At 44.7% G+C, this 13,372-nt stretch overlaps 1 protein-coding gene across 1 annotated transcript in view; it reads left to right on the forward strand.

Moving 5' to 3' along the window:
* Positions 1 to 567: 567 nt before the first annotated feature.
* Positions 568 to 13,372, forward strand: part of ttll7 (tubulin tyrosine ligase-like family, member 7) — a 31,159-nt gene continuing 18,354 nt past the window's right edge. The window contains exons 1-4 of the mRNA XM_077024129.1: positions 568 to 754; positions 8,653 to 8,973; positions 9,156 to 9,287; positions 10,622 to 10,810. Coding sequence (XP_076880244.1) covers positions 8,949 to 8,973; positions 9,156 to 9,287; positions 10,622 to 10,810 — 346 coding nt within the window. The 5' untranslated portion in view covers positions 568 to 754; positions 8,653 to 8,948. The remainder of the gene's footprint in view (positions 755 to 8,652; positions 8,974 to 9,155; positions 9,288 to 10,621; positions 10,811 to 13,372) is intronic.

The raw sequence follows: 13,372 nt of genomic DNA on the forward strand, positions 1-13,372 counted from the left end.
ACATTGGGAGACTGAGGAGCTCTGCTATCAGAGAGGACCACTTTAGATGTTAAGCACCTGAACTGTAATTATAGGGGCATTTACCATGCAGGTAAACTAGGCGTAACATCGTCATACACGGCATCAGTTTAAAAGGGTGTTTGAAGAGATTGCCATTCATTAATTCATTCAAACTTTGATGCATCACCTTGTAAACAAACAGACAACAAAACTCATGCACACAAACAAACAAAAGGACCTGCCACGGACATTAAATACATCTGCATGTAATAGACCAGTGTGAGTCAATGTGAGGTGCTACTGTACTGGAGGATGGTTCAGCATCCAGTTGGCTCATACGTTCTCCTAGAAGTTACCATTGGGTAGTAGGTGACTATTTTGTTGTGATGTAATGAAAAAAGAGAGAAAGACAGAAATACAGCACTATGCGTATGATATTGTGAAAATACTGGAGTATATGAACGAAAATTGCCTACTGCTTAATGGAGAGAATTTGCCCGAGATTGACTGAGTTACGTATATTAGAAATCAGGTCCCCCTATGTGAGGAATGGGGCGGTCCGCTGGACGCTTTAACCCTCACTGCTGTTACCACACAGGACAGGTTCATATACACTACTGTAACGCTAGCTACATTATTATCCGCTAAGGGTTGATTAAATACGAAGCCAGTGCTGAACAAAACGGTATTTTACTGAGTCACAGAAAAAAAGAAAAACAAAGAACACCGCAGAGTGACCGGAGCCAGTGTCCAGGTAACATCCCCGACACCATCAATGTGATTTTCATTCCTGCACTAGCTAGCAGGCTAACGTGAGCACACACCAGCACAGGACACACACCAGCCACCGGGTAACAACACTCACACACGGCCGCGTAGATGCGGTGTAACAACACCCGAGTACGGCCCGCGTACATACGGCATTGTACATTTGACATGTACAAAATACCAAAAGATGGAGGTGGACGTGAAGTGTTTGGCATTAATCATCCACCGGCCTCTCACACCGCACTGTGGGACAGACTGAGTAATAAATCAGAGCGCTAGCGACGAGCTAACCGCGGAGAGACCGAGAACCATGCTGAACGTGGATGGGAACCAAGGAGCTAGCCTAGCCTAGCCTAGCCTAGCATAGCCTAGCCTAGCCTAGCATAGCTAACACAGTTAGCGTCTCCAGACAGGTGCCATCTTCTCCCCACACAAAAAAAAACTGTGTGTGTGTGTCCGTCCCTATATATATATAATATATATATTTTACACATATATTTATATATGTCTACGCTATGTCTATACTATATACTTTGTAGATCCGCAGTCTGAATCTGGGACACATACATGGTGTGTGATGGTGTCTATGTGGTGTGTGGTGGTGTGTATATGGTGTGTGATGGTGTCTATGTGGTGTGTGTATGGTGTGTGTGTATGTAACGGTGTAGAGTGCATCTATGACAGGCCGCACACGTCGTTTGTTGAGCAGGCCTAGCTAGGGCTGGTTTCCCAACTCTTGGACCTGATTATATTAGATCCAGAGGAGACCGATCACGGTGCGTTGCGTTTGCGGCCGGTCTGATCACCGAGGTCCTCTACTGCAGTGCCGGACCGAGCTGGACCCGTATTGGGCCAGTTTGTGGACATTGGGCCGGACTGTAAGGAAGGTTAACGTACTAGGTGTGGACAGGCCATGCACGATATGATAGTGATGAAATCAGAAAAATACATAGAATATCAAATCTTGAAAGCATGAGGTGAATTATCCAAACTTTATACAGTCAGTATAATTGCTAATGAAAGGAATGAAGTGCATCTATTTGAGCAGTTTGATGTTATGAAATGAAATAATGTTTTTCTTAATGTAGCAGTCTGTGCAAATAGTTGGTGAGATCTAAGCTATGAACTGTGCGAAGCACTATTTACATGCATTAATACTCATAAAAATATAATCTTCGCTTAAATTTATGGCAACCAAGTTAGGGGATGAATCATTTATGGCATGTTTCTTCTTGGACAGTTATTTCCTTTCCTGCTTAAATTGAAGATTTGTAAACAGCGGTTTCAATTTCCCGTCTTTTTATTTCTTTTTTGTGGAGTCTTTCACTGTAACTTTGTTTACCCAACTTCATTAGCAAGTCACAGCAAGGTTGCTCATATTCTTAATAACTATTTCATCGACCATTTGGTTAGTTATGTTATTATTATATTATTATTATATTATTAAAACTCAGCTATTATTTATAAACTTTTATTTATTAATTAGTAGTGAATATGCCTTTGTACACTGTGTTGTATTAGTGTCCTGTTCATGCATTCTCCGATGCTGGGATAGACCCCCGACACTCTGCGAGTTGGATTAAGCAGGTTTAGATGATGAATGAATAAATTCCTTTGTAAAACTACCAGGTAACACCATATTCACTAAATAATGTACTGAAACTGAGATTTATATTACAACATACTCTGCTGTGGCTGGTTGCTTAGAAACCAGAGTTTTCTCACTCTCTCAGTGTCTTTCATTTTTTTTTAAATAATAGAAGAGATTTTGGTCAGATATGTAAAGTATGCACATTAAATTTAACTGCTGAGCATTAGGTGGAATAGTAATACAGTAAACTATTTCAGAAGCTAATAAAGTAGAAATATCTTATGTCACTTAACAAAGATATAGCTTATGGCTTTTAAAGTAGGTTGTTAAACTATGATTTATTTTAAGTAAAAAAAAGTTAAAACCATACATTTGAACTGAAAAAGAACACTGTTGGCTCATGTTATGATTTAAACAAAATTCTTTTCTAATATACACTGGTTCCTCTGACAAATTCAGAAGAACTTTGCTGATAAAGGACTTCTGCCTGAAATGTCCTGTTTCTCTGGAAGCTGTATACTAACCACAAATTTGAATTTCTCTCAAAGATTATATATATATATATATATATATATATATATATATATATATATATATATATATATATATATATATAGTGTGTTTGTGTGTGTGTATATATATATATATATATATATATATATAGCTTATGGCTTTTAAAGTATAAAAGTTTATATATATATATATATATATATATATATATATATATATATATATATATATATATATATATACACACAATATATATATATATATATATATATATATATATATATATATATATATATATATATATATATATATATATATATATATATATATACACGGTATGCAAAAGTCGCGGTTCGTTACGTACTTCGATTTTGGGGTCACGGTTCGGTACATTTACGGTATAGCGTGGGAACAAAATGCTAAACCATTTTCTTCCACAGCTTGTTTATTTAACCAAAAAAAATGTCAGTATACAAACGGAAACAGAAAAAAATCAAAGTGCTGCTGGGTACCATTAAGTTAAATGAAATATTCTCATTTCTCTGGAATGACTGTTTGGCTGAAATGTGGTTCAATCACCTTTAGCATATGCTTAAAACCAGCATTCTCAACAACTAAATATGGTCTAAGATCCAATGCTATAAAAGCGCCGATGGATGCTGTTACGGCTTTAGCCCGATCTGAATTGCGATTGAAAGGACACTTGAACGCAGATGTCAGTGGCGTTTGCGCAATTGGGGTTTTCTTTCTTGTCGCGGTAATCTTAACACTTGGGTGGTGCAGTCTCAGGTGAGTTAGCATATTTGAAGTGTTGCCCGAAACATAGCCGACCTCAGCAAAACAATGACAGCATACCGCCTTCGTTTTATCCACTTGTCTTTTTCCGTTGCAGTTTTTTACAGGGAAACCGAAGTGTTCCCAAACGGGAGATTTTAACGCAAGGGGAGGATTCTCTAGCTCTGGTTGGTCGGTAGCAGCAGCCATAATGTCCAAATTAAACTACTAAACTATACTAGTCTACACCATTCTCTGATACAACAGAAGCGTGTACCTCACAAAAGTGTTTTGATTTTTGAAGCGTGGTTAGGAAAGGCTCGACTGATTGGTTTGTCGTGTGAGGTCACCCCCACATGGTCACAAGAGCACGAATCACAAAATAGTTTCTTTATAAAGAGCCTCCCTTTACTACTCCAATCACGTATGGCAGGCACCTACGCAGGGTAGAACCAGAGACTGTGTATATACGGTCACTGGGTAGAACAGGCGCTGTGAGTCTACTGTTCTAGGTCTGTGATGGCTGCATATAAACCCACATATAAACTGACCAAAGGGCGGTTCGGTACGGTTCGGTACGAATACATTATACCGGTACAGGCCTAACATATATATACACACATTTGTTTGTTGTGACATTTGGTTTAGATAAAATGTAAAATGGTTACATTATTCATGTTACTGGCTAGTATTAAATACTTTATGATATGGTACGCCTCGTTAGAGTATGGTAGATGTCTCATTAAATCATCTTGAGTGTTAATCTGACATTTGCTAGGTAGGTCTAGGCTGAACTGTTAGACTGAAATACATTTAGTGCAACTACAGTTATAGTTGGCACCACTTCATATCAGTGTTGTAGGAGGCAGAGAGGTGACGTGGATGAGCAGGCGCCCCATAATCCTGTTGTTTAAGTGCAGTGCTCATGGTCAAGTGCTCCAGCTTTCACTGTGTGTGTAGAAGGTCAAACAAATTGCAATAAAGTGAAAGATAATAGATAAGTAAGCTTAGAATGTCACAATAGCACACGCTAGCATATTTTCATGTGTTTCATCAAAGTTGTGATTTAGTCAAGAGCTCACAGAGAATTCAAAAGTCACTTTTGAAATCGTTCTGAGCACACAACACATATGGCAGATTTAATAAGAGCTCTCATTAGATGAGTAATATGCTGTTTTGATTAGAAAACCTGAAATACTGCACATTGTGTACACAACTATGCAAAGTGCATTATAGTTTACAGATTACAGAGATCACTGTACAAAATTATGTAATGTTAATTTTAATTGTGCAGGCCAAAAGATATAATGAGTTCAGACTGCTGCTACTTAAAACTAAGTAGTATGGGGTGATTATGATGTGCCATATTTCTGTGCCTGCAGTAAATGGCTAAAGTTAATGGAAGCATTTTATTTTAGCAACATGTAGCTAAGTTGTTTTTATATCCTGACAGATATGACTAAAATAATTCCTTTGAGGGGGAAAACGTCTCTGACTGGATCATAAGGAGTGATTTAAAATTACGTACTGAACATTCAGCGCTAAGCACACGTCTTTGGGAGAGGTTGTGAAGAGAGGTGTGGATGAAGATGCATCAGATGGATGAATTTCTTCAGAGGAAGTTGGTGAGGACAGTGAGATTGTGAGTGTGGGGTTGGGTATAGTTTAATGTGTTTTAGCATCAGTGTACTGAGGTACTGCAAAACGCAACATGAAAAACCATATAGAAAAACCGCAAGGAAAAAAAATCATTCCACTCTTAAATGAGCATTTATGTGCATATTGTGTTCTTCAAAAACAATTTATAAACACTACAGCTAATTAAGATGTAATATGTGAAATATAGTACACACACATATTACACTGCGTGTTTTGAGAAAGCTGGTTCTAGATCAGCGCTCGGAGCTTAACCCAAACCACAGAACAGTTTTTTTGTCATCTTGGGTAATATGCTGTGTGACATTCTTAGCTCACTGACAGTGAAGCTTTGTGTGTGCCCTGAGGCCCGATCTCGTGTGGTACTGCCTAAATGAGTCACTGCCTGTGTGCTGAGGCTTTCTGCTACACTGGGTTCTTTGTGTATCGCTCACAGGATGGTCTATATGTTTCTTTTGTTCTGATCCACGATCTGGCAAGATAGGAAACTGCTCTGAGTTCGGTAGCTGAGTGAAACACCAGCGGTTGAGCTGTAGTGTGAATGTTATTTGCTGCTTTCTCCTACAGCTTCTGCAGCTCTGGCCAAGTATGACTACTTTATTTTCTGCAATATTAGGAGGGTTTTTTACTGATTGACAGCTGAGGAAATGACATGATCGAGTAGGATCTTTTTTTACTGCTTGGACTGTTATTTGTGTTATGGTAAAGGCTATTAACTGGCTTTCAGTATGACAAAATAAGTGTTGAATAAAGGCCGTGCTTTGCCTGACTGCGGTAACTTACCCAATGTCTCTAGCCTCTCTGGTTGAAGAGAGGAGCTAAGTGAGTAGATTACTCAAACATCTTGTGTTATTAAACACAGGGTTGAGTACCATAGTGTTGATGGATTCCCTAATGCTTCTGTAATGTATTTTAATGCTACATAAGATATGTATTGACTGGCATAATCCCATGTAAAGTCTACAGTTCTTTTTAGTAATAAAATATCCAAAGATTGTTTGAACAAATGAAAGGGGGGAAGGTCGGTTTCCTTAATGGATGCCCAGTGTCTAAAAGGAGTGTGAGTGAGTCATTCAGACAAAAAGGTAAAATGAAGATTAAAAAAATGGAAAATTAATGGGATTGTTCTGGATTTACATACCATCAGATCAGATTAAAGTTTCTAATTGTTTTAATATATTATAAAATAATCATTAGAATCATGTAAACCTATGACTTTGTGTGTCAGCGTTCAGTAGTTTCAACAAACAGATGTTTTTCACTGAGCTAGGTTGAAAGCGACATCAACATTTTAATACACTTTCTTGGGCACTTTGGGCCTGTTTTGTGAGGTCAGCCATGATGCCCAATTTAAACAGAAAGCAAGGCCAGATAAGACAGGTTCATTTGTTTCCTGCCCATACCTACAGGTCATTCAATGTGTTTTTTATAGACAAAGATAAAAGCAAATGCACACAGATAAGTAACTTGCAGCCTTAAACAGAAAAAAGTAAAGGTAGAAATCAGAATAAAAAAGTTTCCTGCTGCCCAGATGTGTCTGTGAGCACCGGGCAGAAAACCACTGAATTTGTACTACGGTTCACACGAGTGCCCTTAAAGAACTTCTGTGGTCCACTTGCATTTGAAAGAGACACATTTCACACACATCTGCAAATATTTGTTGATCTTTGAGCGATTAGTTCTTTTGATGTGGATCAAAGGTCTCTTCCTTACTCACTCATAGCTGACTCAGCCAGGCTTTGAAATGCTAAATCTGCACTGGCTGCATGCACAACTACGCCACACCACAGCATTTGCATTCAATGGCAAAATAGTTCAGAGGTGCAAAAGTGAAAAAATAATGATTTTATATATAAAGATGTTTAAAAAAAATGATTTGGCGTAATGGGTATACTTCATCATGTTACCTCGAGTAGTACCTTTAAATCAGAACTGTGTCTCGGGATAAGGTGTGTTGAGGTTATATTGTGCATCTTATCTTGGTTAGCCATCTCCATCCCATAAATGCAGACGCCATAGCTGCAGCTCCAGAGACGAGTCAAAGAAATGTAAAAGAAGGAAAAACATAATGAAGATATGAACGGCCGAGTAGCGGGTCCCTCCTCCTGTGGCCCTATTTAAACCGACACTGTGCGGATATGTGAGGGACATGCCACGCCACATATTCCTTTATAATCGATTCAGCATGGCTGGATCATTATGGAGAGTACGGTATTGAATATCTGTCAGGCGGCCTCTGGTCCTTCGGGGGAATGGCATAACCCACATTTGAAAGTTTTTATTTATTTATTTTTGCTGAATTGGCAGAGTGAGATTTGTGGGGGTTGTGCGGGGGTGGGGGGGGGGGGTTAAGGAGATAGCATGGATGTATGGGTTTAATGGGACGGCGGAGTGAATGGATTAGGCTGTTGATGGCAGCGTGTTGGGGCTGTTCAACAGTACACCTCCTCGGGGACGGCATGCCCCGGCCGCCGGGCTCCTGCTCCTCCTGCAGTCTCCACTCTGGCTTCTTCCTGTTCAGTGAGGAGCATTCACTGTGTAATTATAGCGCACAATTGTCAACTTGGTCTTGTGTTTGCATTGAAGAAAGGAGTAAGAGGGCGTGACCTCTTTTGTTGCATTTAACGGAAGGGAGAGGTAGGGAAGTGTTAAAGGGTACGAGGTGACCTGACTGGATTGTTCAACTTAAACTCAGTCTGAAAATAGCTTGACTGAACTTTAGCTACTTTATGCCTTCATTTTTTTTTAATTGACACAGGTTTGTGTTGTATAGGTAGCGCAGGTCCTTTTGTGTATGTGAGTACATGTGAAAGCATAAAACAAATGAACCACTAGAGGTCAGTGTTGATCAATGTATTTTATCCAGCCAGATCTTGGTTTCAGAAAGAAAAGATCTAAAATACTTCAAATTAAATTTGAAATCAGGTCTAGAAGGTGGTATACAAGGTACTAAGACAAACAAACCAACAACATGCTTGCCAGGACCTCATGACTCATGACAGACTGCAGTCTTACAATAGAGCCTTGGAGCTTAAAAAAATGCAAAGCCAAAGCTCTTCATTAGACGGCTGCATTAATGTTTCATCTGACAGACAGAAGACAGAATGTTGTCATCTGCACTCGCAGCCACTGAAGTGCTGGGCTCCAACCGCCACCCGTCAGCTTTTAAAGTCGATTGGCTGAGGTGAAGCCGCTCGTGTCAGCTTGACTGATATGTCTCAGAAGGGCTTGAGCAGCACATCAAACACAAGTGTGGCCCTCACCCTCAGCCCCTTTCACTGCAATATTCTCTAACATAAGTGACACGTTCTTTCTGATCCCCCCCCCCCCCCCCCCCTTTTTTTCCCCAACAGACACCTTCTCTATCCATCTGCCCGTCCATATAAATGTACTGTGGTTACGCCGCCTGGGAGGAAACGCCCCCTTTCCCATCCTCCTCCCCCCTCCCTCCCCCTCCCCTGCACCGGCGGAGATCGAGAGAGAGGATCCGTCCGACGCCGGAGGCTTGGGGCCCCATGAACCTGTGGCCCTCTGGGTGTACCTCGGTTAAAACAGGGGAGATAAAGTAGATCTGTGCCAAGCTGTGCTGGAGAGCCCCAGAGGCCTGGCGGAGGAGAGCTCTGCGACCTTTGACCCGTCCGCCCGTGACATGCCCTCTCTTGCCAACGATGGAGGTGAGTGTGGCCTCTCCAGGGCAGACGTTGAGCCACGCCACTTTATCAGCCCAACAGGGGCTTTACTTTCACTCGCACTCACATTAGCTGCAGGCAGTGCTGGCAATCTTAGGCTGTGGATTGTGAAGCTCTTGCTCAGGCTCGTCTTACAATCCTTAACAATGTGACCGGATTTCTCACAGAGGATCAAGGGACGTCCCCCGTGAATGTGCCGCCCACACTGGCCAATCAGAATGGAGTGAAGAGGAAGGTCCGAACTAAGAAGAAGAAAGGAGTCATCACAGCCAACGTGGCGGGAACCAAATATGAGATAGGTACCAGAAACCAGACCAAACACCAAATATGAGATAGGTACCAGAAACCAGACCAAACACCAAATATGAGATAGGTACCAGAAACCAGACCAAAAACCAAATATGAGATAGGTACCAGAAACCAGACCAAACACCAAATATGAGATAGGTACCAGAAACCAGACCAAACACCAAATATGAGATAGGTTCCAGAAACCAGACCAAACACCAAATATGAGATAGGTACCAGAAAGCAGACCAAACACACCAACCAACCTACAGCTTTCCAGTGTGTTAGCTTAGAGAACATAGCAGTGTTTCCACTAATGAAGGAAAATGTTAAATTATCATAATAAAGATTTAAATTTCATAATTCATAGCAGGTGTAGACTCCTACCCATGTTAAAAATCAGCAAAATGGCATTTGTTGTTGATTTTAGCGGGCATCCATTGTTTTTGTGTAGTCACACTGAGTGTAATTATGTCATTGGCAAACACAGCAGACACCATGCCTTCTCTGGGACTATGGGTAGTTATTAGCATGTCATGTTAGTGCCCTTATCACAGGACTTGCCATGGCTTGGGCTGTTCAAACACACCGACACAGAAACAAACAAAGATCTACTCCTTGGCACGGCCACGTCCCTTGACATTGCACTAATTGGACTTTTAAATTCTCTAGTCTAAGTGGCAATGACACAATGAGGTTTATCAGCTGAATGAGGTTTATATTGCAGAGGCAGATATCACATTACAACCAAAACAAGTTTTAGCACTAACTTCCTTGTGATAATTGAGACAGTCATTGGCTTGAAATGCCACATAAAATGAGGGTTTTTGATGGCTGGAGAAATGACCTAAACCCTGTTTCATAAGGAGATAACCATTTTTCATTAGTGGCTATAATGAATGGTCATTGGATTCATATCTGAATTTGGCCGCCACCTGTCTTAGACTTTCAGCTACCATTGGGATTTGAATGCGTTATGCGCTATTCATTTGTCTCCTTGAAAAAGGCATTTCTGTAGGGTACTTGGCACGTGGTGAACTGGACGTAAATATGGTTTTGAAACAACTCATCCATAAGATCTAATACTCCAGCAGATGTAAACAGTCACAGTCCTTCGACATATAATAGAAGGTCATCTGACTTCATGACAGAATGACTGGAGTAGTTTTTAGCTTTTACATATGGAAATCTTTCTGGGTAAGCTTTAGTCTAAAGGCAGTCAGAAATATGCAATTCCCCCTAGAAGCAGAGCTAATATAATGTATGGTAATGTGATATGAAGCTCTCTCTTGTGTGTGTGTGTGTGTGTGTGTGTGTGTGTGTGTGTGTGTGTGTGTGTGTGTAGTTCGTATAGTGATTGGGGAGTTGGCCTTCCATAAAACCAGAGACGAGGACGAGACAGCCAACCTCATCTGGAGCGACTCTGCCGTGCAGCATGAGAAAATCGCTGAGCTCAGGAACTACCAGGTAGAGCAGCCCTCTGGAAACGCTCCACACACCCTGTCAGGGGAGGAAGAGTCAATGATACGTGAAGGTCACGATACACTCACCTGTAGCACGTAGGCTTCTGAAGCATAGTGTTACTTGAGATTAAAACAAAAGCAGAGTATGTGTGTGTGTGTGTGTGTGTGTGTGTGTGTGTGTGTGTGAGAGAGAGAGAGAGAGAGAGAGAGACAGAGAGAGAGGGGCTCCATGAGGGCTAGATGATTCATGGCTGGAGTTTTCTGCAGTTCCGTGACTACTCTGTACGTGTGTCCACATTTGGAGGAGAGGGGGAGGTGGAGGAGAGGAGGAGGGGGAGGGGAGGTGGAGGAGAGGGGAGGGTGGAGGAGAGGGGAGGTGGAGGAGAGGAGAGGTGGAGGAGAGGGGAGGGGAGGTGGAGGAGAGGGGAGGGGAGGTGGAGGAGAGAGGGGAGGTGGAGGAGAGGGGAGGTGGAGGAGAGGAGAGGTGGAGGAGAGGGGAGGGGAGGTGGAGGAGAGGGGAGGTGGAGAGAGGTGGAGGAGAGGAGAGGTGGAGGGGAGGTGGAGGGGGAGGAGACGGGAGGTGGAGGTGGAGGGAGACGGGAGGGGAGGTGGAGGAGAGGGGAGGTGGAGGAGAGGGGAGGTGGAGGGAGAGGGGAGGTGGAGGAGAGGGCAGGTGGAGGAGAGGAGAGGTGGAGGGGAGGGGAGGGGGAGTTGGAGGAGAGGGGAGGTGGAGGACGAGGGAGGTGGAGGGGAGGGGAGGTGGAGGAGAGGGGAGGGGAGGGGAGGTGGAGGAGAGGGGAGGTGGAGGAGAGGGGAGGTGGAGGAGAGGGGAGGGGAGGTGGAGGAGAGGTGGAGGAGAGAGGAGAGGTGGAGGAGAGGTGGAGGAGAGGAGAGGTGGAGGAGAGGTGGAGGAGAGGGGAGGTGGAGGAGAGGTGGAGGAGAGGAGGAGGAGGAGGGGAGGTGGAGGAGAGGGGAGGAGAGGGGAGGTGGAGGAGAGGTGGAGGAGAGGAGAGAGTGGAGGGAGAGGGGAGGTGGAGGAGAGGGGAGGGGAGGTGGAGGAGAGGTGGAGGAGAGGAGAGGTGGAGGAGGAGGGGAGGTGGAGGAGAGGTGGAGGAGAGGAGGAGGAGAGGGGGAGGTGGAGGAGAGGGGGAGGTGGAGGAGAGGTGGAGGAGAGGAGAGGTGGAGGAGAGGGGAGGTGGAGGAGAGGGGAGGGGAGGCGAGGTGGAGGAGAGGTGGAGGAGAGGAGAGGTGGAGGGGAGGGGAGGTGGAGGAGAGGTGGAGGAGAGAGGAGGTGGAGGAGAGGGGAGGGAGGAGAGGTGGAGGGGAGGAGAGGTGGAGGAGAGAGGAGGTGGAGGAGAGGGGAGGGGAGGAGAGGTGGAGGAGAGGAGAGGTGAGGAGAGGTGGAGGAGAGGAGCGGGGAGGGGAGGCTGGAGGAGAGGGGAGGTGGAGGAGAGGGGTGGGGGTGAGGAGAGGTGGAGGAGAGGTGGAGGACGAGGTGAGGAGAGGGAGGGGAGGTGGAGGAGGAGAGGGAGGTGGAGGAGAGGGGAGGTGGAGGAGAGGAGGGGTGGAGGAGCGGGGCAGGTGGAGGAGAGGAGAGGTGGAGGGAGGGGGAGGGAGTTGGAGGAGAGGGGAGGTGGAGGAGAGGGAGGTGGAGGGGAGGGGGTGCGGGATGGAGGAGAGGGGCAGGGGAGGGAGGTGGAGGAGAGGGGAGGTGGAGGAGAGGGGAGGTGGAGGAGAGGGGAGGTGAGGGAGGTGGAGGTAGGAGGAGGAGAGGAGAGGTGGAGGAGAGGTGGAGGAGAGAGGAGAGGATGGAGGAGAGGGGAGGTGGAGGAGAGGAGAGGGGAGGTGGAGGTGGAGGAGAGGAGAGGTGAGGAGAGGGGAGGGGAGGAGAGGTGGAAGGAGAGGAGAGGTGGAGGGGGAGGTGGAGGGCGAGGAGGGTGGAGGTGGTCTTGGGGGCAGGGGTAGGGGTCTGTGGCTCTGCCAGGCCTCCTGTAGCAGCCCGCGCTGTCAGTCTGGCCTGGCCAGCTGTCAGTCCACTCTGAAGCACCAGTGTGTGGAGCGCTGCAGCTGTGGTCAGGTCAATAGGAGGCCGCAGTGAATCGCCTCTTCTGTTCCCATCTGAGATTTGATGGTACTACGGGGGTAGAAGGAAGTCCCTGATAGGCTCTGTCTTCCACCGTGTGTGCTCCGTGTACACAATTGTATATACAATAACCCAATATCATCGCTACACTTAAGATGGCCGTGACTAACAAATAACTATGCTGAGCATATGAGAAAATCATATTGTACCCCTCCTCCACTAACAAAAACCATTTCAGAAATTTTTCATGAGAGAAAGGTCGGCCAGATGCCTTTGATGTCTTAAAGTGGGTAACTGTACATCAAGCATACTCCCAACTTCTAAGCTAAAGCTAGAGAAAAGTATTACTGTCCAAGTGATTTTATGATATGAATAGGCTGCATGTTAACAGTCTCCAGCCCTTGGCCAGGCACACGCACAGGAGCCAATCAGACGGCCGTGTCGTGATGAGGAGCAGTAATCCACATTGGGCTGACTGCTGACTGCTGGCGTAGATGTGCTGGTAAAATGTGTGAAACCTGTGTGTGTGCTGCCTGGCCAGTTACTCCTA

This window comes from Brachyhypopomus gauderio, chromosome 12 (assembly GCF_052324685.1).
Source record: "Brachyhypopomus gauderio isolate BG-103 chromosome 12, BGAUD_0.2, whole genome shotgun sequence".
NCBI lineage: Eukaryota > Metazoa > Chordata > Actinopteri > Gymnotiformes > Hypopomidae > Brachyhypopomus > Brachyhypopomus gauderio.